Source organism: Dama dama, chromosome X, assembly GCF_033118175.1.
Source record: "Dama dama isolate Ldn47 chromosome X, ASM3311817v1, whole genome shotgun sequence".
Classification (NCBI taxonomy): Eukaryota; Metazoa; Chordata; class Mammalia; order Artiodactyla; family Cervidae; genus Dama; species Dama dama.
In genome coordinates, this window is record NC_083714.1 from 100,951,382 (window position 1) to 100,974,096 (window position 22,715).

Genomic DNA, 22,715 nt, shown 5'->3' on the forward strand with positions numbered 1-22,715 from the left:
TTGACAGATAAGGAACTATGCTCAGAGATGTAAAGTCGGTTGTTTAAAGTCACCCAGTTAGTGGGTGCCAGAGGTGGAACAGAAATTTGAGACCATTGCAAGTATTGGTCCACCATGCTTCCCTGCCCAGACTGTGAGATGGCATCAGTAGCAGAATAGGACCATGAATTAGGGTCAGAATGCCCTGCCTGGGCTCCATTCCCCAGGGCCATCTACATTTATTTTCCCTCCTGTGTCACCTTTATGCCAAGAGCAGAGACCTGGCTCTCTCTCTTCTTTTTCCTTCTTTTTTTTTCTTTTGGACATGCCACATGGCTTGCAGGATCTTATTTCTTTGACCAGGGACTGAACCCAAGCCCTAGCAGTGAAAACACCAAGTCCTTATCACTGGACGAATTCCCTGGTCTCACCTTTTATAGTGCAACCCCAGTCCCTTCCCATGTACTACATTCAGCCTCCTCATCTCAAAACCCCACTATAGTCAGGTCCATCCTTTGCCCAGAACCATCCCTAGACATGTACAGCTTTTAATCCAATCCAATCCAAGGCTACACACTGTCTATGAGGAAAACAAGACATGGGTAGCCCCTGCTCTTCAAGAGTTGATAGTCATCCAGGAGTTTTACATGTACCATCTCCAATCCTAAAACCAGTCCTGAGAGGTAAATAGGCATTATCCTCATTGCACAGATGAGGAAATAAAAGCTCAGAGGCTTGCTGAGAGTCAAGCTGGTAAGTAGCAGAATTTGGACTTGAATAAAGGTACCGACCCAACTATATTCCCCCATTAGGTCATCCTACTTAGAAGAGGCAAAACGTAGGCAACCATTTCTGGCAGGATTGGGGGATAAAGGAAAGCTATTACTCTTTCAAGACTTACTACACATCCACTCCTGTAGGGGGCAGGTGAGGTGAGGTACCCCTCCTCTGGCAGCACTCTGAACCTATCATTGTCTATGGGTCTCTCTCCCTTCTAGACTTGAGCTCCCTGACTGTAGGATCAGACACAACTCATCCCCATGTCTCACCAAGGTTCAGTACAAGGCCTAACTGAGAGCATGCAGGACAAATGCTTGCTGAATGAATGAGGTGGCATTTGAGCAAGTTATTAAAAGGAAAAATAACATCTGAACAGGTGGATACAGGGGAAAGGTATGGAGGAGGAAGGAAACAAGTTAGTAAAGGCAAGGAATTGGGACCAAGAAAAAAGGCCAGTAATTTTAAAATTGTGACAGGGTATGTATAACATTTTTTCATTGTTGTTATGAGGGTTTTCTTTTCCTTACAAAAATGGATCATACTATAAGCTCTGTTCTGCAATTTGCTTTTTTCATAAAATAATCAGTCTTGGAGGTCTTTTCAGGTGAGTATATAGAGATATATCATTTTCTTTTGATCTACTACAGAGTATGGGTGGATCATGAAAGAAATCCTACTGATGGACAGGTAGGTTATTTTAATTGTTTGCTATTATAAACAATGCTGCAATGAACATCTTTGCATATATCTGAAAGTAGTTTTGAAGGATTTCTAAAAGGAATTGCTGGGCAAAAAATGCACATTTTGTTTAAAATGTAGATAAAAGTTATTTCCGTAGCTTTAACATTTTATAGACCAGCTAAAAATAAAGATTATTCCTACTCACATAATCCTGTCTTCATCTAAGAAGCATACATCATGCAACCTTTTCATTAAGAGTTGGCTGAGAATGCTATCCTACAAAAGGGCATGTGATAAAGAGCTGCACAGTGTGGCTTTTGTTTGCAGTTGGGGTTGGGGTATTTAGAAAAGGCCTCTAGCTGGCCACCTTGGGGTCTATCTAATAGTGAAACTCTAGAGAAATCTAGCTCTGAAACATACATAGTTCTCAGCTTGGAAGTATATGTAAATTTGTTTCTGGGGGCATGTAACAAATTGGTCCCACAAGAAAATGGAACCAATTTGTACTCTAGTCAAAGAATACACAATTCTGTTTCTTTTCAACACTTTTAATCTTCTAAATTTTGGTACTTGAAAGTTATACTTTGTTGTTGTTTTAGTTACATTTCTTTAGTTACTTGTAAGCTTCAACATCCTTTCTCATTCATTAGCTGTCTACTGCTCTGAATTGTCAAATCACATTGTTTCTCCACTTTAAATGAGTTGTGCACCTTTTCTTATTGATTTCCAGGAGATGATATAGATACAGTGTTATTAACCCTTGCCTAATATCTATGTAGCAAATACTATCCTCAAGCCTGTTATTTCTGTTTTAACTTTGTGTATAGTATCTTTTCCACACAGAAGTTCTTAACTTTAATTGTAGCTGAAATTGCTCTTAACTTTATGGCTCCTGAGTTTTTAAGTCCTGCTCAGGAAGACTTCTCCACTCTGTTATAAAAATATTCTGGATTTTGCTCTGATACTTTTACAGCTTTAGTTTTTGCATTTGTTTTTGTGCAAGGTAGGGATTTAACTTAAATTTTTTTTCTTCTATTTTTTTTGTCCATGCTGTGCGGCATACAGGATTTTAGTTTCCAGACCAGGGATTGAACCCATGCCCCCTGCACTGGAAGTGTGGGGTCTTAACTACTGGACCACCAGGGAAGTTCCTTAAATTTTTTCCAAATGGTAGGATTTTTTCCAAATCCTATCACACTTACTGACTTCCCACTGATTTGAAATGTATTCTTTGTCATAAATTGAATTCATGAGTTTGTTTCTAAATTCTCTGTTTTGTTCAATTTACGTATTCCTCTATTTATGATATATTTTTAATTTCTGTATATTTATGGTAAGTTTTTAATCTTAATAGGGCAAGTCCCCCCTCATTGTTCTTCTTTTTCAAAATTTTCTTAGTAATTCATGGGCATTTACTCTTCCAAATGAATTTTAAAATCCAATTGCCCAATCCCCAAAGAAAATACCACTAAAATTTTAATGAGAAATACATTGAACCTTTTGATCAAATTGGGGGGAGGGGGAATGTCATTTTAAACCATATTGAATTCTTCCCATCCAAGAATAGGATATGACTCTCAATTTATTCAAGCCTTACAGCCTTTGATGAAATTTTATAGTTTTCTACAAAGAAGTATTTTAAATTTCTTATAAATTTGTGGGAATTTTATCTTTTCTTTGCTATTGTGAATGGAATCTTTTTCTATTATGTCTTCTAATTAGTTATTGATGGTATTCAGAGAAGCTAATGGTTTGGGCGTATATTTATCTTGTATCTACCCATCTACTGAATTTTCTTATTAGTTCTAATAATTTTTCCTTTTATTCTCTTTGATTATCTAAGTAGACAGTCATATCATCTTCCAGTAATGCTAATTCTCTTTCTGATATTTATACCACTTCTTTTTTTTTAATCCCAATGATTAAAACTTCCAGAAAAATATTGGTTAGTGACAATGATAGGAGTCATCCTTATTTTGTTCTTGAATTGAATGGAAATTTATCTAGCACTTCATTGTTACATTTGATGATTGATTTTGGTCTCTGATAAAAATTCTTACCAAGTGAAGGAGGTTTTCACTCATTCCTAGCTTACTGTACTAGTTATCTATTGTTGTTTAACAAATTGTCCTAATGCAGCAAGAGATAACTAAGGCACTAAGGGTTTTTGAATCAAGAATGGATGGGTAATTTTGTCAGATTATTTTTTCAGCATTTATGTAGACAGAGTAAAAAGAAAAGATTGTATAACTATTTAGTATAGTCAATTATAATAATAGCTTTTCTGATGTTGAACAACCCCTGCACTCCTGGGACAGACCTTCACCTGTCATGATACAGCCTTCTTTTAATACACTGATGGGTTCAGTTGGAGAATCTGTAATTTAAAATATGTGTTTCTCTATTAATATGTGAGGTTAGGCTATATAGTTTTCTTTTTTTTTTAAAACATGTCCAGTGATTCTAGCCTTGTAGAATGAAATAGGAAGCTGTCCATCTTTTCCTATTAGCATCATCAAGATTGGATAGAACCTACATCATACCTGAACTACCATGTCTGAGGAGAAAACTTTGACCATCTTTTAAATTTCTTCTACATAGTTCTATTCTATTCAGGTTTTCTGCCACTCCTTAAGTGATTTTGGTAATTTATATTTTCCTAGAAAACCACTTGTTTCATCTAGATTTTCACATTTTTTGGTATAAAATTATACAAAGCACTTTCTCATAAAGACTTTTTAATATTTTCTGAATCTGTGGTTAAATCCCCTTCATCATACTTCATGTTTTCTTGCCTTTTTCTCAATTATATCTGCCAGAGCATGGTCTGTCTAGTTTCTTGGTCTTTTCAAAAAACATCTCTTAGTTTATCAAACCTTTTGTTTTCTATTTCATTAATTTCTGTCTTCTTAAAAATATATATTTGCTTATTTTGGCTGCACTGGGTCACCGTCGCTGTGCAAAGGCTTTCTCTAGTTGCGGCGAGTGAAGGCTACTCTCTAGTTGTGGTATATGGGCTTCTCATTGCTATGGCTTCTCTTTTTGCAGAGCACAGACTCTAGGGCATTCAGGCTTCAGTAATTGCTACACACAGGCTTAGATGCCCCACGGCATGTGGGATCTTCCTGGACCAGAGATTGAACCAGTGTCCCTTGCATTACAAGGTTGATTCTTAACCACTGGACCATGAGAGAAGCCCAATTTCTGGTTTTATCTATAGTAATTACTTAATTCTACCTTCTTTTGGTTTCCCTTTTTATAGTGTCTTGATTGGAATAGCTAGTTCATTTAAGCTGTCTTGTTCTCTAATAAAAGCATTTAAGACTACAAACTTTCTTCTGGGAACCCCTTGGTCATATCCCATAGGTTTTGTTCTTTAATATTCTCAATTGACATTTACTCTAAATAGTCCATAAGTTCCATTCTTGTTTCCTCTTTAACACAAGTATTTTTAAACTTTCAAATGGACCTAGCCTTTTTTGTCATTGCTATTAAGATTTCATTTTATACATTATAATCAGAAAATGTAAAATGTATTTATTTCAAATTATCTTGGAAATAATCTCCTTCCACAAAAGTGTAGGCAGATGGTTTTCTCTGCCTAAACACCCTAACCAATCCTATCCAACTGGCAGACTCTTACTCATCCTACAAAACAGCTCAAATATTACATATTCTAGGACCAACCACTCCCACTTTGGGGGGAAAGTATCTAGAGAAGGATTTTTAAGGAAGGACAAGCTACAAACAGGCTGTGAATGTCCTCTTCGGTCTCCTGGCCTGGTCCCCCAGTCACTCTCCTCACCCGCTCAGACACCCATTCCACAATCACTCCAGGGGCTAGAGGAAGATGGGAGAGGGGCTGGCAATGATATTCATATTTGTCTGGAGGGGTGAGGGATTGGGGGAAGGATGGGTCTAGCTCTTACCTGCTCTCTGCCAGCCTGCCTGAGGGGGGAAGCTTCATGGAGTCAAGGACCTGAGTAGGACAGCAATACTGGTGTAGAGTATGAGACGCTGTGGACCTGAGAGACAGTGAGAGACAGAGAGAGAAAGAGATACAGAGAGAGAGACAGGGAAGGAGGGGAGAGGCAGGGTGGGGAATGGGGACAAGGAGGTGAAAGTGAGTGGGGTACGGGAAAGGGGAAGACTGGGAGGAATGGGTGGTGGAGGATAGGGGTTGGAAGAGGAGGGGTGGGAGGCAGGGAGGGAGGGAGGGAAGGAAGGAAGGAAGGAAGAAAAAAAGAAAAAACCACAAAGTCAAGAAAGAGAGGACGGCACTCGAACCACAAACAGAACACAACGACAACAGGGGGCAGCAGAGACGAAAGAGCTGGGCTGGGCCTCCTGTGTTCCAGGTGACTCCGTGGGGACCTCGGCCACGGAGACACTGGGACACCACAGTAGGGAAGGGGGAGGGGGCCCTCCTCACACCAGATGCCACACGGGGATGGAAGAGGGGAGGGGGACGGGTGGATGAAAGAGAAAGGGAAAAGGTGTGTGGGGAGGGGGTTGTTCCCCCTTATAGAAGACCCCTCACAAGAAGGGAGGGAAGGATGGGGAGAAAAGAGGCTCTGGGTCCAAAGAGGGTGAAGAACCCAGGCTGGGGCAGGGTGGGGGAGGGTGTGGGAGACACTGGAGGAGGAGAGGGTAAGAGACAGAGAGAAACTGAAAGAGACAAGAAAAGGGTGAGACAGAAAAGGAGAGAGACAGAGGAGGAAGACAGTGAAAGGGCGAGACAAAAGACACAGAAAGAAGACGGGGGAGAGGCAGAGTGCCAGAGCAAAGGACAGGAGAGGTAAGGGCGGAGGAGAGCTGACAAGGTCTCAGTGGTCCTGGTGACAGGATAGGACTGAGTGGGAGGATGGGGCCCAGCGAGCCAGGGGACAGGGTGGTTCTTTGCTTCCAAGGCCAGTGCTGCACCCCCAGCCTGGGGCAGGGCCCAAGCCCCGCCCCCCAGTGCTGTCCCCCACCCCTAGAGCGGGGTCCAAAGGCCCCTCTGCCTCCTGCTTCCCAAGATGAAAAGTCCAGAGAATGGGAAGGAGGAGGAGAGACAGCAGGGTAGTGAGGCCAAGGGCCCGGTCCCTGGCCTCCCCAGTGCAGGGCAGATGCTGGGAGTGAGTCCCCAGTCAGCCAGCTCCTGTCCCCCACGAGCCCCTGAAGGCTGGTTTTGGTCAGGGCCTGGCCATTCAAGAAGCCCAAGTAAAGGCCAGGAGATACAGCTGCAGGCCAGGCCAGCTGCCCACTATCTCGCTTGCTGCAAATTAGAGGATGCCTAAATCTTAGAACCTTACAGAGAATCCTGGAATCCAATACTCTTCTTTCAGAGTCTCTGGAATAATCATCAGCAGAATGACTGTTTCTCAAGGACCATTTAGGTGCCAGTTACCGGCCCAAGTCCTTGACTCATTAAATCTGAGACTCAGAGACCCACAGGCTGCTGGAATGTTGGTATCAGTCTCAGCTGCTACAGACAGCTCCACAGCGCCAGGCTAGGCGCCTGGGCAGCCACCAATCACACTCCTCCTGGGTCACAGACTGTGCTGCTCAGGGCTCCAGGGTCCTCACAGAGCTGGGCACCCAAATGCCCCTGCGCTCACCCACTCGAGCTGCCTCCCTCCCCCAAGCCAAAGGCCTCCAAGAGTCCAAGAGGGGAGCCAGGAACCAGGAAGCCAGGAGGCTGCTGAATCAGCAGCCCAGGGACCAGGTCCAGGCCTGGGCAGGAAGGGGGTCAGGCTGCAGGGCTGAGGCTGGGGGCCAGGTTCCTACCTGCTACTCCTCCCGGGGGGCTCCATGGGTCTGGACCTGTCCCGAGGGCAGGCCCCCTGGCCAGGGCGGTGCCTCCACTGTGTCACCACCCCCTCCTCCCCAGCCCTTCCCTAGAAGGAGGAACCAAGGAGGCGGGGCCAGGCCGGCTGGGCTCGGGGCCAGACTGCAACTGGAAACTTTGCTCCTTCCCCTGCTCCCCCAGGAGGGCTGGGAACTCCTAGTAAGAGGAAGCAGCTTTGAAAGCTTGAAGAGACTCCCCTGGGCCAAACCTCAGGCTGGTCTCACTACATGCACCTCTGTTGGAATCTCCCCAAGCACCCTGTCAAGTATACTTCATTAGCTCTATTTTCCTGAAGAGAAAAATGAGATGCAGAAACATTTAAGTAACTCAGCACAGGTAACAGAGCTAGTAAGTAGCGGAACCCCAAGGTCAGGACCTGTTTTCGCCATTCCCAAATCAGGACTCCATCCCCTTGGCCATGCGGTTGCCCTGTGAATACGGAAACCTTTCCATAGAAGCTTTTCACAAACATTCTCATCTTCCACAGACTTAAAGAGACTCTGTGTGGTGGTTATGCTAGGATGTTCCAGATAAAGTAAAATTCAAATCACCCATTTTGGGAAATCAAGATGAGGCCTGAGCCAATATTCTTGACCATTGCAATAAGCTCTCACTTGCTTCTGCATTGTTTTCTGGATTGGCTAAGAGAAATGCTCCCTGGACAGAAAAGCAAAAATCAGAAGAAATACCATTCACAATCTAGAGGCTGTTCTAAAGAAATTGCCCCTCCTGACTTTACAGAGGGGGAAATTGAGGCCTGGAGAAGGGAAGAGTCTTACTAAAGTTCATACTGCCTGTCAGACTAGAATCCAGGTAGCCTGACTCCCCACTGACCTACCACAGTAAACCTCTCTCTCCTCCTTATGTGGGGGCTGGAGAAAGGAGAGAATTTGGAGGATTTGAAGGGTGTGAGGTTCCTGAAGAGGATCCCAGATCCAACTCAGGGGGCTCCTGTCCTTTCATAGCCCCAGAGCCCAGGCCCCTGGCTGTTCTGAGCAGAAGGCGGCCCTGGGAGGGGCCAGGGGGCCAGTGATCTAGAAGGAATAGGAGCTGACAGGCCACAGGCCAGTCTTCCTGCCTTCCTGCTGGGGCAGCTGGTTCCTCTCAAGAAAGCCAAAGCTGCTGAGAGAGATTGGCCCTCTGGACCACCACAAAGTTGGCATCCATGGGCCCTTCGTGGCCTCTTCTTCCTCAGCCCACCCCCTAAAGCCCCATGGTCCTTAGGCTCTGGTCTCAGCCCCTGCTTTTTTTTTCTCTCTCTCTCACTCAGCAACTCTCTTGGCCCCCGTGGCAGCCACACCGTGTGCCCATTTGCAGTTACTGTCTTAAAAGTGGCACCTGTGGCCCAAACATTCATCTTGGCCTGGCAGAAGTCAAGAAACATAAATTCTAGTTCTGGCCCTAAGGCCAATGCTGTGTGACCTTGGGCAAGCCCCTTCCCCTCTCTGGTGAGGCAAAGAGCTTACACTTTGGTGCCTGGCAGAGCTAGGTACAAATCCCGGCTCTACTACTTTTCCACTGGGTAACCCCTCTGAGGCTTGGTTTGTTCATCTGTAAAAGGTGAGTGGCAACTCCATTCTCACAGGTTTTTGTGAAGTTTCAGTGAGACAGACAGGCACATGCTGAAAAGTCTCAGTTGGAGCCTGAGAGAGCATGGTCCTTCTGCCAGGGAGGTAGAGGAGACTCTTGGGAAACCTGTTTGTTTCAGGCAGGGGAAGATTTCTAGGAAGATACCTTTTCATTTGGGCCACTCTTAGAATTCAGACATATCAGAGCCTGTTGGTGCATCTCATGTGATAATCCTCTAGGGATTGAAGGGAAGGAATTAAGGGTGAGGAGCCTAACCCAATCACAGGGCACTGGCAGGGGAACGGATATGGTAGTGACTAAGGGCAGTCAATGTCCTGATCTCATGGAGCTCATATCCAAATGAGAAGAGACAGACATTATTCAACCACTAGTGGAATTAAACTGGGCAAAATTGGAGGTATTAGGGGGAGAGTGTTCCAGGAAGAGGAACAACCTGGGCAAAGGACCTGAGGTGGTATTTCCAGGAACTTCAAGGAGGCCAAGATGGTTGACTGGAAAAAAGCAAAGGGGAGATTAGGGATATAGGCGGGGGACAAATCACGCAGAGTCCAGAGGCCATGATAAGGTTTCAGTATTTATACTAAGAGGAATTTCGAAGCCTGTGGTTCGTGGATAGGCCTGGAGTGCAGAGTGTCTCTGAAGTCCCTTAAGTTGTATGAAAAACATGAGTATGAGTGCATTTCTTGGGAGAACATTGCTTTTATCAGATCCTCAGATGAGTCTGTGATCCCAAAAGGGCAGGGAAGCTCCTTATATGATTCCATTCACTAACTGCCTGCCAGGCATCCCAGGACCTTCTGTGAGCTGCCCCCCCTCCACCTCCAGGTGGTCTCAGCCTCCCCTCAAATCCTCAACCTGTGCTCCACCCAGACAAAAGTGCCTGCAATTGTCTGCCACACTCTGCTCTCTGCCCTCACCTTTGCCTCTGCTCAGAAGACTCTTCCCCACCACCCTGCCCCCACTGCCATCTATCCACCTCGGGAGAGATGGAGTCTGCTCAGAAGTGGTGCCCTCTGGGAACCTGACTCCCCTGCGGCCTTCCCACCCTGCGTTTCTCCAGCGCTGTCTGTTCACATGCTGTTTCCCCTTCTGGCCAGGAGCTTGGTGGGGACAGGGGCCGTGTCTTATTCATCCCAGTGTTCCCAGCATCCGGCACAGGGCACCTAGTCATAAATGTCAGCTGGTATTGGGAGACAGACAAACCACACTGAGGTGGAAACTGCAAGACAGGCTGTTGGACACTAGAGGGCACTGTGGCCACTGGAATCCTGGCCTGCTGCTGGCACTGGCCAGGCCCACCCAGGCTGGTGCTGGGAAGAGGCGGGCAGGGAATCATGGAAACTCTACCCCTGGGTCCTGAAGCTCCTTGGCTCTGGGTCTGACTGACCAGGGTCCCGGCCCCAGTCTACCAATATACCTTCTACCCCCTTTTCAAACTATTTCTCACGATAGCCCCATCCCACTACAGATACAGCTATGTGCTCAGTTGCTAAGTCATGTCCAATTCTTTGTGACCCGAGACTGTAAGCCTCCAGGCTCCTCTGTCCATGGGACTTCCCAGGCAAGATTACTTGAGTGGGTTGCCATTTCCTCCTCCAGAGCATCTTCCTGACCGAGGAATCGAATCGAGCCTGCGTCACCTGCATTGGCAGGTAGATTCTCTACCACTTGAGCCACCTGGGGATTCCACAGATACAGCTATAGTTCTTCACAAATGCAGGTACCAAATACTGCTCCCACAGCCCTGGCACACTTTTTTGTTCTGCCTGCAAAATGCTCTTCACCTCACCCCACCTCCATCCTGCACCAGTTCAGTCGCTCAGTTGTGTCCGACTCCGTGACCCCATGGACTGCACCACGTCAGGCCTCCCTGTCCATCACCAACTCCTGGGGCCTGCTCAAACTCATGTCCATCGAGTTGGTGATGCTATCCAACCATCTTATCCTCTGTCATCCCCTTTTCCTCCTGTCTTCAATCTTTTCCAGCATCAGGGTCTTTTCCAATGAGTTAATTCTTCACATCAGGAGGACAAAGTATTGGAGCTTCAACATCAGTCCTTCCAATGAATATTCAGGGTTGATTTCCTTTAAGATTGACTGGTTTGATCTCCTTGCAGTCCAAGGGACTCTCAAGAGTCTTCTCCAACACCATAGTTCAAAAGCATCAATTCTTCGGCACTCAGCTGTCTTTATAGTCCAACTCTCACATCCATACATGACTACTGGAAAAACCAGGCTAACTTCAACTCATCTGCCAAGTCTCAGTTTAGAGGTCAGTTTGGAGAAGACTCCTTGACCCTCAGGCTGGGTTGGGTATACTTCTGAGGGTCTCCCACAGCACTCTACACTTCCTCTGTTAATTGTCTGTCTCCTTCTCTGTTTTCCTACCAGAGGGTGAGTTTCCTCACAGCAGGATTCTACTATGCATCACTGTATCAACTGCATTTAGTTTCACACATGTTGTATGCGAAACTAAACTAGCATGTTGTAGGTACTCCAGAAACTATCTTTGAGTGAATGAATGACTAAATGGATAGATGGATGGATGACGTCGGGCAAGTCATCTTACCTCTCAAGATTTTAGTCCTGCCCCCCCCCCCCGTAAAGTGGATCCAATCACCCCTGCTTGGCAGAGCTGCCAGGAAGATTAAAGATAAAGGTGTGTGGAACGCTCCCTAACAGTGCCTGATACATAGTACACATTTTCTAAATCAAAGCATTTGTTAGGTTGAAAGAGGTTTAGTCCTGAGCCTGGGATGATCTCTCCCACTCAGGTTTACCATCTATGTGTGGAAGATAGCTTTAACAATAAGAAAACTATCATTTTTATTAAAAATAACAAGAGCACCTGATATGTGCCAGACCTGAAGTAGGCACTCCCCAAGGAAGTAGGGGGCAGCCTCCAGTCTCAGCCAGAGGATGGGAGGCCAGGGCCGAGGTCAGAGCCATGGGAATTGCGCCTGCTTCTGGAGAACAGTCATTATGCACACAGCTGGTTCCAAACTTCTTACTCATAGGTGAAAACCTGTCTAAGGGGTCATTAATTCCCTCTGTAATTAATATAAAAACAGCAGGGTTTGTATTAATAGAAAAGTAAGCTCAAGCGTCAAGCTGATAATATTGATAATGTGTGCTTGTAGCTATATACTTCAGATAACTATAAATTCAGTCGCTGTACTAATAAAATGTGAAAATTTCTGAAACAACGAAGAACTTGAAAACAGTTGTATCATTATTATGTAGTAGTATTATGCCAGTTGTTCTGAGGCTATGAAAATCACCGTACACTGGGAGTGATGGTAATAATCACCATGCACTTAAAGGCTGTTTTGGCACAAAATAAGGGGAAATTTTTAGATAAAATAGCATGTTCTGATTCAAGAGCGTGGAACTTGAAAGCATAGTGAGCAAAGGTCGACTTGCATTACAGTATGAACCACAACCTTGATGGATGAGCAAGCTGACAATTGTAGGCCTCTGAGTAGATTGCTCCCCAGGCTCTGACCTCGCTTGTGAACACATAAAAGCTGTGGGCACTATAGAAGAAACACCAAGTCCTTAGTATTTGACCTCTACCCCCACCCACTCCTGGGCTTCCCAGGTGGCTCAGTGGTAAAGAATCTGCCTGCCAATGCAGGAGACACAGGAAATTCGGGTTTGATCCCTGGGTCAGGAAGATCCCCTGGAGAAGGGAATAGCAACCCACTCCAGTATTCCTGCCTGTAAAATCCCATGGACAGAGGAGCCTGGCAGGCTACAGTTCATGGGGTTGCAAAGAGCTGGACATAACTGAGCACATACGGGCACACACTCACCCACCTCTAGGAGAATCCATTCACACCTACAACCCTTTGTTGCCTCATTTTACCATAGGATGGACAAAAACGCTGCAGTCACCTGGGGGTGGGCCCCAGAGCTGGAAGGTCATATAACTTCAAGGTTGATGGCCACATCAGGCCACCTGAGAGCAGAGGAAGGCACTCCAGAGAGAGGAGTCAATGACAAAAAGATGAAGGGGACCAGGCAAGTCATGAAAGATGGAGAGAGACAGGCACGGGCCAGGAAGATGCAGAGAGAGGGGGTGTGGGGGGGGTACAGTCTTGCTCCTTGACTTCTTGGTCCTATTTCCAGTTGGCATGAGGCCTGGCTATATGTCATTTACTGCTCTTAGATTCTGTGAGATGTAGTCTCACAACAGTCTTCCCCCTCCCCATCCCTTATTCTTGAGCATGTTTGAGTGGGTTTCGGTTCCCTGCAATAAAGTGTACCTAGACTAAGACAAGGGAAAATCGGGGATATAAGTGCAGGGCTGCATAGGCAAAAATGCATAAAGAACACTTAGGTAGGGAGGGGTGAATACAATTACAAAGCTTTTGTGTTTGTTTACCCAAAAGCTCCCTCATTTCCTGACACTTGCGACCACAGATATGTCCTACAGCCACACACACACACATCGACATTCAGTGAACACCGAGCAGCAACCAGATCTGCTTCTATACAGACAGCCTGCTACACAAGGACACTGGCCAGCATGCAGCACTGTCCCTGTACTCCTCACACCTGCACAGACGTGGAGCCACACCAAGAACACAGCAGTGTTGCCTGTGAGGTGAGGGCCAGGAACTCAGGCTCAACTGGGCTCTCAGCAGCCTCCCTCCCCAGCTGCCAAGTGACTCATCCCCAGGGCTGCTAATTAAAGCCAGGACAGAGGGGACGGAGACAAGGGGAGGAGAAGAGAGAGAAGGCAAGTTTATTTTGGTGCCAACCAGGCATGCAGCCAGCTTAGGGGTCACCCACTTCCTGGGGCTGGGCCAAGAGGGGGCAGGGGAACATAAACAGGAAGGAGAGGGAGAACCCCATTACCTCTTCTTTCCCCTTGTGAGCTTCCTGGGAAAAGGTATGTTCTTTGGGAAAATTACCCATCTTCCTCCCCACCCCTACCCTCTTCCTCCATCCCACTATCAGAGTCAAGTGCTACCTCTTCCAGCCTCTTGTCCTTAGAACTGGCTTTTCATCAACAAACTCCCATTTTGGCTTGCCAGAGCTGGCTCATCTATTTCTGTAGCCCACTTCCATCTCCACCATGGATCACCCAACACAAGACTGGTACATAGGGAATGCTCTGTACGTGCTTCTGGAATACAACTGGATTAACTCTGGTATAGAATGGTGACCACAACTCTGAATTTGTATTTGAGTTCTATGGGGGGAATAGATTATTTTAATTTTCTAAGCCTTAGTTTTCTCACCTGTAAAGTGACTAAAATATAAACTCTATAGGATTATTGTGAAGATGAAATGAGAAAACACAGGTGAAGTGCCCAGCATGGTGGCCAGCATATACGGACTTTAGCTATCACCTAGTAAGCACTGCTGCAGCTGATAAATCATAACCTACCTCGGGTCTGGGGCAGCAGCAATTACACAGAGCTAAGTTCCAAGCCTGGCTCCACCACATAGGACCCGGGGAGCTCAGACAAGATAAGTTCTCAGAGCACTGGCTCATATGTAAAATGGGGATTCGCAATATGACACCATAAATTTACAGAAAAGATCTGAATCTGTCAAGGGGAGCCCAAGCTCTCAGAAGCAGCTCAAAGCAACGCAGCAGCAAATTACTAAGGAGAGCAGGAGAAGCATAGACCTGTGTGGCCAAAGGAGCCCAGGAGGGAGGAAGCAGTCTGGGCAGGCTAGGGCAGCCAGGGAAGGCTCCCCAGAGTGCACAGGGCTGGAGTTGGGCCCACCGGAACCAGAGAGCACTGAGCAGGCGGTAAGCGACAAGGTTCCAGGCAAAGGAAGTGGTATCAACAAAGAGCTGGGCGGGGCCAGCGACCAGGCTGCACTGAACCGGAGACTGCATGGAGGGAAGATTTGGAAGCAGCTGGGGCACTCTGGTGTCTGGTGGTGTCTTGGGCATGTGGGGGAGCCATGGAAGCTCTGTGAGGTCTCAGCCACCCCAGATTGCCAGGAGGTCAAAACAAGGAAGAATCTTTTAGAAATTATCTAATCCAAGCTCCGGTTGGATAGATGGGGGCACTGAGGCCCAGAGTGGGAGGCCTCCTCTGGGAACAGAGCCAGCACTGGCTCCTCCTCCCACTTCTCCTCCCAACAGCAGTGGCTCCGTTGCCATGGGGACGTCCCTGGCTCTGCGGGTGTCAACAGCTCCCCCACCCGCTCCCTCCTTCCCTAGCAACAGGCCACCTCCTCTGGCTCTCATCCTTGCGTGCCTGGCAACCCCAGCCTGGTGCCCAGGGCCCCCAAGTTCCAGCTTCACCCTCAGTGCAGTGTTAGTGCCTCTAGGCCTGGGCTCCCTCCCCTTCTGGGTAGCAGGGGTATCAGCTCCTCCTGCCCCTCTGTTTTCAAGTTCTACGCTCCACATTTCTCAAGCTTGAATACCCCATAAACGACAATGGATTGGGTTAGGCGTTGGCTAAGGGCGCTACAATGTGTTGTACCACCATTTTATGCTGAGCATTGTTTTAAGTTCTTTCATTAACCCAAAGAAGTCAGAATTATTGACCTCATTTTACAGATGAGGAAAGTAAGGATCAGAGAAGCTGTAAATGACTTTGCAAACAACACACAGCTAGGAAGCAGGCTCTGCTAAGCACTAGTTTGTGACCTTGAGCCATTGCCCATCCCTTTCTGGACCTGGATTTAAGGTATCTCTAGGTCTGACAACTTCTCATGGATCCACAGGAAGTCCAGGCACCTTCTTCTGCCCACATCCCTCTCACAACACCAGCTGTTCAGCTCTAATTAGACTCCACACTTCCTCTGGCACCCCATATTTGAAAGCCCTCATGCCTGGGGCCCTGCCATACCATAGTGGGTTTTCAATCCACTGACCCTACTCACTCCTTCCTGTTCCCCTTTCACAACAGCCAAGGTCTAACTCCTCAATGTTTTTCTTCTACTCTCCTAATGTTTCCCCTACACATACACAATGTTTATTAGATGAGGAAGGACCCTGGGACTCCTGGGGGGAAATATATCTGTTCAAAGTCATACAACTAGAAGGTGACCTGGCCGTAAATGGAACCCTTTGCCCAGATCCAGTTGCTGCCCTTATGTTGCAGATCCCAGCCTCCCTCCTCTAACCTCCCCTGGCTCTCACTGATGACAGAAGGTGTCTGTGACCCAGCCCCAACCAAACTAGTCCTTTGTTAAGGAGCTTTTAACATCTCCTTTCCTGCCCAGATCTGTTTTAGCCTGACCGACTGCCCCACCCAGCCCCCCTCACCTCTGATGCCTGCTGGTTTCTTTTCCAAGGATGCCCTCCTTACACAAAGTCCATGTGTCAGTCCTCCATGACCCAGCTCAGACGCCGTCTTCTCCAGGAAGTTCTCCCTGATGCCTAACTGAAGTGAGCTCAAGAATTTCCACATGGGGCCTGAGAGCATCCTCAGATGACCCCAGCCAGCCCAGGTTCCAAGTTAAAGGATCTTCCCACCATGTTTACAAGATTTTGCCCCACAAGTGCTATTCTAGGCCAGCCCCTTCCACAGTCTAAGTTTAACCCTTGCTTCCACAGTTGCTGAGTCCTCAAGGTCCCTGTAGTCTGCTTGACTGTAGGTCCAGGGTGGATGTCAGGAAGCACATCTTAGTAAAACAAATGCCAGCTTTGGAAGCAGGTGGCCCAGAGTGTGAGTCAGAGTAATGCCGCCCTGCCCCATTGCTCTTATTTCCTTGGGCAAGGCGCTGACCATCTGAGGAACCTCATTTTCTTCATCTGTAACAATCCATGCCTAATGGGACTGTGGTGAGCATTGAATAAGATCATGTTCAGAGTTCTTATTAGGTGAGGAGCAAATGATAGCTGCTATGACTACTAATATTCGGATGAGGATGAGATGGCTATTATTATCTGCAAGGCTGTTGAGAGCTCCTGCCGTGGTGGCTCAGCCATAAATTAGCTGCATGGCTGTGGGAAAAACCTATAACCAGCCTGAGCCTCAGTTTCCTCAACTGTAAAAGAATGATGATAAGGCCAACCCAGCTTCCACTTACAGTGTCGCTGGGAGGATCAAACGAAAGAAAGCCCCTGACAACTTCTGTGAGTCGTAAAGGGTCAACATACACAATCATATGATATATGGTTATGCTATTAAATGCCCTGAGCTATAGGTGCTCAGAACACCCGTGCTGGGAAGAGCTAGAGACGCCTTCCATCGGGTTCCTTGACAAGGCATATCAATGGGAATGCCTGGGGGCCTGTGCTCAGAGTCAGCCCAAGTTGTCTTCTTCCAAACCCACAGTGGGGCACTGGAATCAGTGTTCTTTGCTAGACCAGTGCCTTCCTAAATGCTAGGACAGGTTGTGCTGGGGCCATATTCTTTGGCTGCAGGCTGGGACTAATTGTGTCTCATCATATACCCCTTGCCTGGACACTGGGCCTGATTGCATCGATCACACTTCCCGCTTTCCTGTTGGCCCAAGTGTGCTTCCATCCCACAGCCCGTACCTTGGCACAGGACACCAGTGTGTTCACCCCATACCTCCTGTCTGGGATGCTAGGACACAGCGTGTCTCATTAATGCACCTCCATTTGAATGCTGGGATCCTCTGCCTCTCCCATATCCACTGCCTGGATGCCAGAACCTGGGCTGCTGCATATGGTTGGACAAGCTGTGCCTTGCACAAGGCTTTACAACCAAGAGGGCATGAGTTGGGGCTGAAATTCAACCTGTGCTCTGCTCACTGAGCCAGGAACCCTGGTGAGGGGCTGCAGGAGCCCAGTGGAAAGGGAACATTCCTCCAACTGATCCACTCAGTGGGTTCTACTCTTCACATAGGTGCTGTGTATGTTAGTCGCAGCCCTGACTGGAACTGAGTGACCCATCTCATGCCTCTGTGGCTGGGACCCATCTCCTTTCAGAGGCCCACTTCTGGCCTGGATGCTGCCTAACTGGGCCGTATCCTTAGTCCCCCATCATTCCCACATGGTCCCTATCCTTGACACTTGTGTTTTTGTGAAGCTTCTGATGGGTTAAGGCCTGGGAAATGTACTAATAGTCCTTGTCTCTATCCCAGTTTGACCCCCACCTCCTCAAATGGCAGATTGATCACACCCTGAAAACTCAGTGATGCCTGTAAGCCTTTTTCACTGAGTGTGCAAAAAAAAAAAAGTCCACTGGTTACCATAAGGTATATTTCTAATGTCTAGATTGTGTCACATCAAAAAGTCCATCCAAACCCCACTACTCAGGGCTAGTGCAGGCCAGGGTGCAGCACAAATGCCAGACAAGGGAAGCTCCATTTCCCTTGTGTCCCCTTCTCCTGGGAGGAGAGAGGGAGAAGGTCCCTGGTCCAGCTTTCCCACATGGGCCGCTCCAGTGTTCAGCCAAGCCTCCAAGTCAGTGAGGGTCAGAAAGACTAAGGAAGAGTTTTCAACCCCCTCTGCATGCTTGCCACATTCACTGTGGCCCTCCCACTCCATTCCATCCCCACCCCTGATACTAATGGGACAAAACCCCTGGAGTTGGCCCCCCCTTCCCATGGATCCCAAAGTGACAAACCAGAGGCCCCCACCCCAGTCCCTGCCCCTACCCCAGTTCCTGCCCCATCTCCCAACTACTGCTAAAGAAAGGAGGTACTGACCTGACTGTTCTGGAATTCTCACCATCAGATCTGAAAGAGAAACAGAGAAAAAAAACCAACAACAGTCAGTAGATGCTCTACTCCTTTCCTCCCTCTGCTCTACATAGTGGCCTTGACATCTTCTACGCATCATGAAAACGAGGGGTGGGGCATTTCATGCAAAGAGAATAGCCAGTGCAGAGGCCATGAGATGGAGGAGGGGCTGGCCAGTTGTTGGGATAAGGAGGAGGAATGTGTGGCAAGGAAGGAGTGAGTGAGGGGAAGAGCGGTTGGAGGTGAGGTCAAGGAAGTGCCAGGGACCAACAATGTTCTAGCCTACTGGGTCATGGTGAGGAGCCTTCCTTGGAGTGGCTGCGGGCAGGGGCAGAGTCCGAGGTTTAAATCCAGAGAGATGGAGCCTCAGATACTGGCTCTGCCACTTACCAGCCCTGTGACCTGGGCAAATCACCTCCCTGCTTGGAATCTGAGCCTCAGTCTCCCCACTTGTAACATGAGGCCAATCCCTGCAGGGCTGGTAGGATGATTTAAGCCCTTTGGAACCCAGCAGACAAATGCCAGGTATTATTAACAACACAGAAAAGGCTTTGCCAATTGCCTGGTCCAACCTGCTTATTTTCCGGATGAAGAAAATGAGGCTGAGAGGGTGAGTGAGTCAGCTGCTGGGCTCCTTTCTACTACACTGGTCTGCCTTCTTCATTGTGAGGCCCCCTCAGAGGCAAAGGAAGGACAAGAGAAGAGAATAGCATTGGGGACAGCTTTGAGGGGACTGAGAGAATGAGTGAAATCAGAACCACACCCCTCTGGCTATTCCTCCCTAAAAGAAGGTGTGTGTGTGTGTGTGTGTGTGTGTGTGTGTGTGTGTGTGTGTGTGTGTAGGGGAGGGACACTGGGGCTGTCATTAGGGGTGGGGTAGAGAAGGAAGAAGAACCAGGGTGCTAGGAAGAAGTGGGGAGAGTGTGTGAAGTGACGTCCTTGTCCCCTGTCTGTCCTCTTCCTCCTTTTCTCCCCTCCCTCCCCACCCCCACCCCTACCCTGGAGGAGACAGAGATGAACACATCACAGGTTCTGTCCTCAGGTGAGAGAACCGAAAGTGAGAAGCAACCTTAGTGAGGACCTGAGTCAGGGGAGAGTCATCTATGCTGAGTGCAAAGTGAGAGGGACACGCGGGGAAGGGAGATGGAGCTCAGCGTGAGTATCTGCTGGAAGAGTGAATGGAGCACCCACCGGCCAGGTAGGGCAGGCAAGCATCTGGTTGCAGGAGCACAGACAGTGGGTGAGGCCAGTGCTCCCAGTTCTGCTACTTACTAGCCATATAATCCCGGGGAAGGCACTGTCCGATGTCCCGCCTCAGCTTTCTCACTTGTAAAATGACATGACAGGGGAAGGGAGGCGGGCAGGAGGGTGGGGTGGCTGTGAGGTTCAGCCTGGCACAGTAGACAACAGTAGGTCCAATCTTTAGCCTCTGCAGCCCCCTAAAGGGACAGAGGATTAGGGCCACGGAGCACCTTTTCACATTTATTAAAACTTCCATCTCACCCTGCCACAACAAGATTGCGTCTGAAGCCTGGCTCAATCATTTGCAGGTACCGGGTTGGATGGGCCTAATTCAATGACTCCCCAACTGTCGACAGAATGGAGGCTAAGCCCCTCAGTGTCTCTCCCTAACAGGAACCCTCTGCTCCGGGCAGGCTAGTCTCCTCGCCACTCCACCCCAAAATCTCCAGCATACACGTGTTCAATCTACTATATACCAGGCCTTGAGTCAGGAATACAAGCCCTCAAGTTGCTCACAGACTAGCCCCCTGCCTCAATCTACTTTAGGGCATAAGCCACATATATAGTCAACTGCACTGAAATGTGGACAATCACTGGGCACCTACTATATACCAGGCAAGGTGGCGGGCTCTTTTGACACATGACCTCCTTTGATCCTGCAAAGTGGGAATTACTCATCTGCTTTTAAGATGATGAAACTGAGACTCACAGAAGTTGAAATGAGTTGCCCCATAGCACACAAGTAGGGGGGCCTGGCCTGGACCCCAGAGTTCTCAAAAGGCTTGGCTATACTAACTCCTATCCTCAAGAGTGATGCTCAATAAACAGTAACTGACTGAAGTCTATGAGTATAGTGACCATACTTTTTGAACCTAAGAAAGTGAAGTCGCTCAGTCGTGTCTGATTCTTGGCGACCCCATGAACTGTAGCCTGCCAGGTTCCTCCATCCATGGGATTTTCCAGGCAAGAATACTGGAGTGGGTTGCCATTTCCTTCTCCAGGGGATCTTCCAGACCCAGGGATCAAACCCGGGTCTCCCACATTACAGGCAGACTCTTTACCATCTGAGCCACCAGGGAATCCCTACTGAACGTAAAACTCAGGCATGTAATGAGACCAAGGATTTTGACATTGCTGCTTCCAGGTACAAGGGGCAATCAGGCAGATGGGAGAATAAATGGCAAAATATTGACAGTCTTGAACCTTTGGGGGATGTATAGGGACAGCAGGGCAGAATAACTGCAAAGAATATAAGCCTTTGAAATGCCATACTGGGGTTTCTGCTCTCGCCTCTTGGATCCCCTGACTCTCATCTTGCTCCTCCAAGTCATCTATAAAAAGTACCTGGCAAAGAAATAAGGTGCCTCTCTCCCAACAACCCACAATTATATAAACAAGGCTGTCCTCTGAAAGCTATGAGAAATGCATCAGAAACCAGATATGCAGTTACCTGAAAAAGAGAGATGGTTTCTTCACAGCATTTGGGCAACATGTCTACAAGATCAGTTGTCCAACAGAAAGGAGATTGGACACAAAGAGAAGGTACATATTTTTAAAGGAGACTTGAAGAGCTACTGTGTACAGCGCTCCTCTTGGAAGCGTCCTGAGGACAAAGGGGTGTGCCCTGGTCCAGAGTAGCATCTCTAAAAGCTAAGAACCCGGCCTGGCACAGACAGCGACCTCAACTCCCAAACATCAACTTGCCTAACTGCAAGTCTCTTCAATGGACAACCACCTTCTCTCACTGGCTGCCAAAGGAACATCTCTCAAGCACAAATCATGCATGTGTGCTAAGTTGCTTCAGTCATGTCCAACTCTTTGCGACCCCATGGACCGTTGACCGCCAGGATCCTCCGTCCATTGGATTCTCCAGGCAAGAAGACTGCAGTGGGTTGACATGCCCTCCTCCAGGGGATCTTCCCAACTCAGGGGTTGAACCCAAGTCTCTTATATCTCCTGCATTGGCAGACGGGTTCTTTTTTTTTTTTTTATTAGTTGGAGGTTAATTACTTCACATTTTTTTTTTTTTTTTTTTGGCAGACGGGTTCTTTACCACTAGGGCCACCTACGAAGCCCAGTTTTCTTTGGTTGTATGATCAACTCTCCCCAAACTCTGTGAGAAGTGCATTTCTCCTCTCAATGTAATCTGACACATCCCATAATCCATCAGACTTTTTTTTTCCTTTGAGACATCATCCTCACTGCGGTCCAGACTGGTTGCTCTCCAGGCCTGCACAAAGTTGCCCTAAGATCTCCTCCATCACTTTGGGATTCCCTTCAATTCTCTTCTGTGTTAATTTTCTGCTTCCCCAATTTCTTGGCCTTTTTTTTCTGAGTTTATGCTTGCATTTTGCTGGAGCACATTCTCCAGTGCTTCGTGAGAAAGGAGACCTAGGACATAAAATCTTTAGATCTCCTGTTTGAAAATGTCTTTATTATGCTCTCACCCTTGATTGATAATTCAACTCTGTACAGGCTTCTAGGTTGGAAATTATGGTCCTTCAGAATTTTGAGAATGCTGCTCCATTGTCTCCCAGCTTCCAGTGCCTCTATTGAGAAGTCCAATACCATTCTTTTTCCTGATCCTTAGTATATGATATGTTTTTTCTCTGGAAGTTTTTAGTTGCTATTGCTGTTTAGTTGCTTAGTCGTGTCGGAATCTTTGTGACCCCATGGGCTGCAGCATGCCAGGCTTCCCTGTCCTTCACCATCTCCTGGAATTAGCTCAAACTCATGTCCATTGAGTTGGTGACATCATCGAACCATCTCACCCTCTGCTGCCCCTTTCTCCTTTTGCCCTCAATCTTTCCCAGCATCAAGGTCTATTCCAATGAGTTGGCTCTTTGCATCAGGTGGCCAAAGTATTGGAGTTTCAGCATCAATCCTTCCAATTAATATTCAGGGTTGATTTCCTTTAGGATTGACTGGTTTGATCTCCTTGCTGTCCAAGGGACACTTGGAGTCCCTTGGAAACTTTCAG

The 22,715-nt window shown here is 47.5% G+C and overlaps 1 protein-coding gene across 5 annotated transcripts in view; it reads right to left on the minus strand.

Annotated features, from left to right (window-relative positions):
* The window catches only part of IQSEC2 (IQ motif and Sec7 domain ArfGEF 2), a 76,750-nt gene that overhangs the window by 35,275 nt on the left and 18,760 nt on the right, over window positions 1–22,715 (minus strand). For 2 of the 5 annotated variants that reach the window (XM_061138000.1, XM_061138003.1), the window contains exon 2: window positions 18,461–18,490. In XM_061138000.1, coding sequence (XP_060993983.1) covers window positions 18,461–18,490 — 30 coding nt within the window. Of the gene's footprint in view, window positions 1–5,369; window positions 5,466–7,209; window positions 7,309–18,460; window positions 18,491–22,715 lie in introns of those variants that run through there. The other 3 variants (XM_061138001.1, XM_061138002.1, XM_061138004.1) reach the window with 3 other exon arrangements.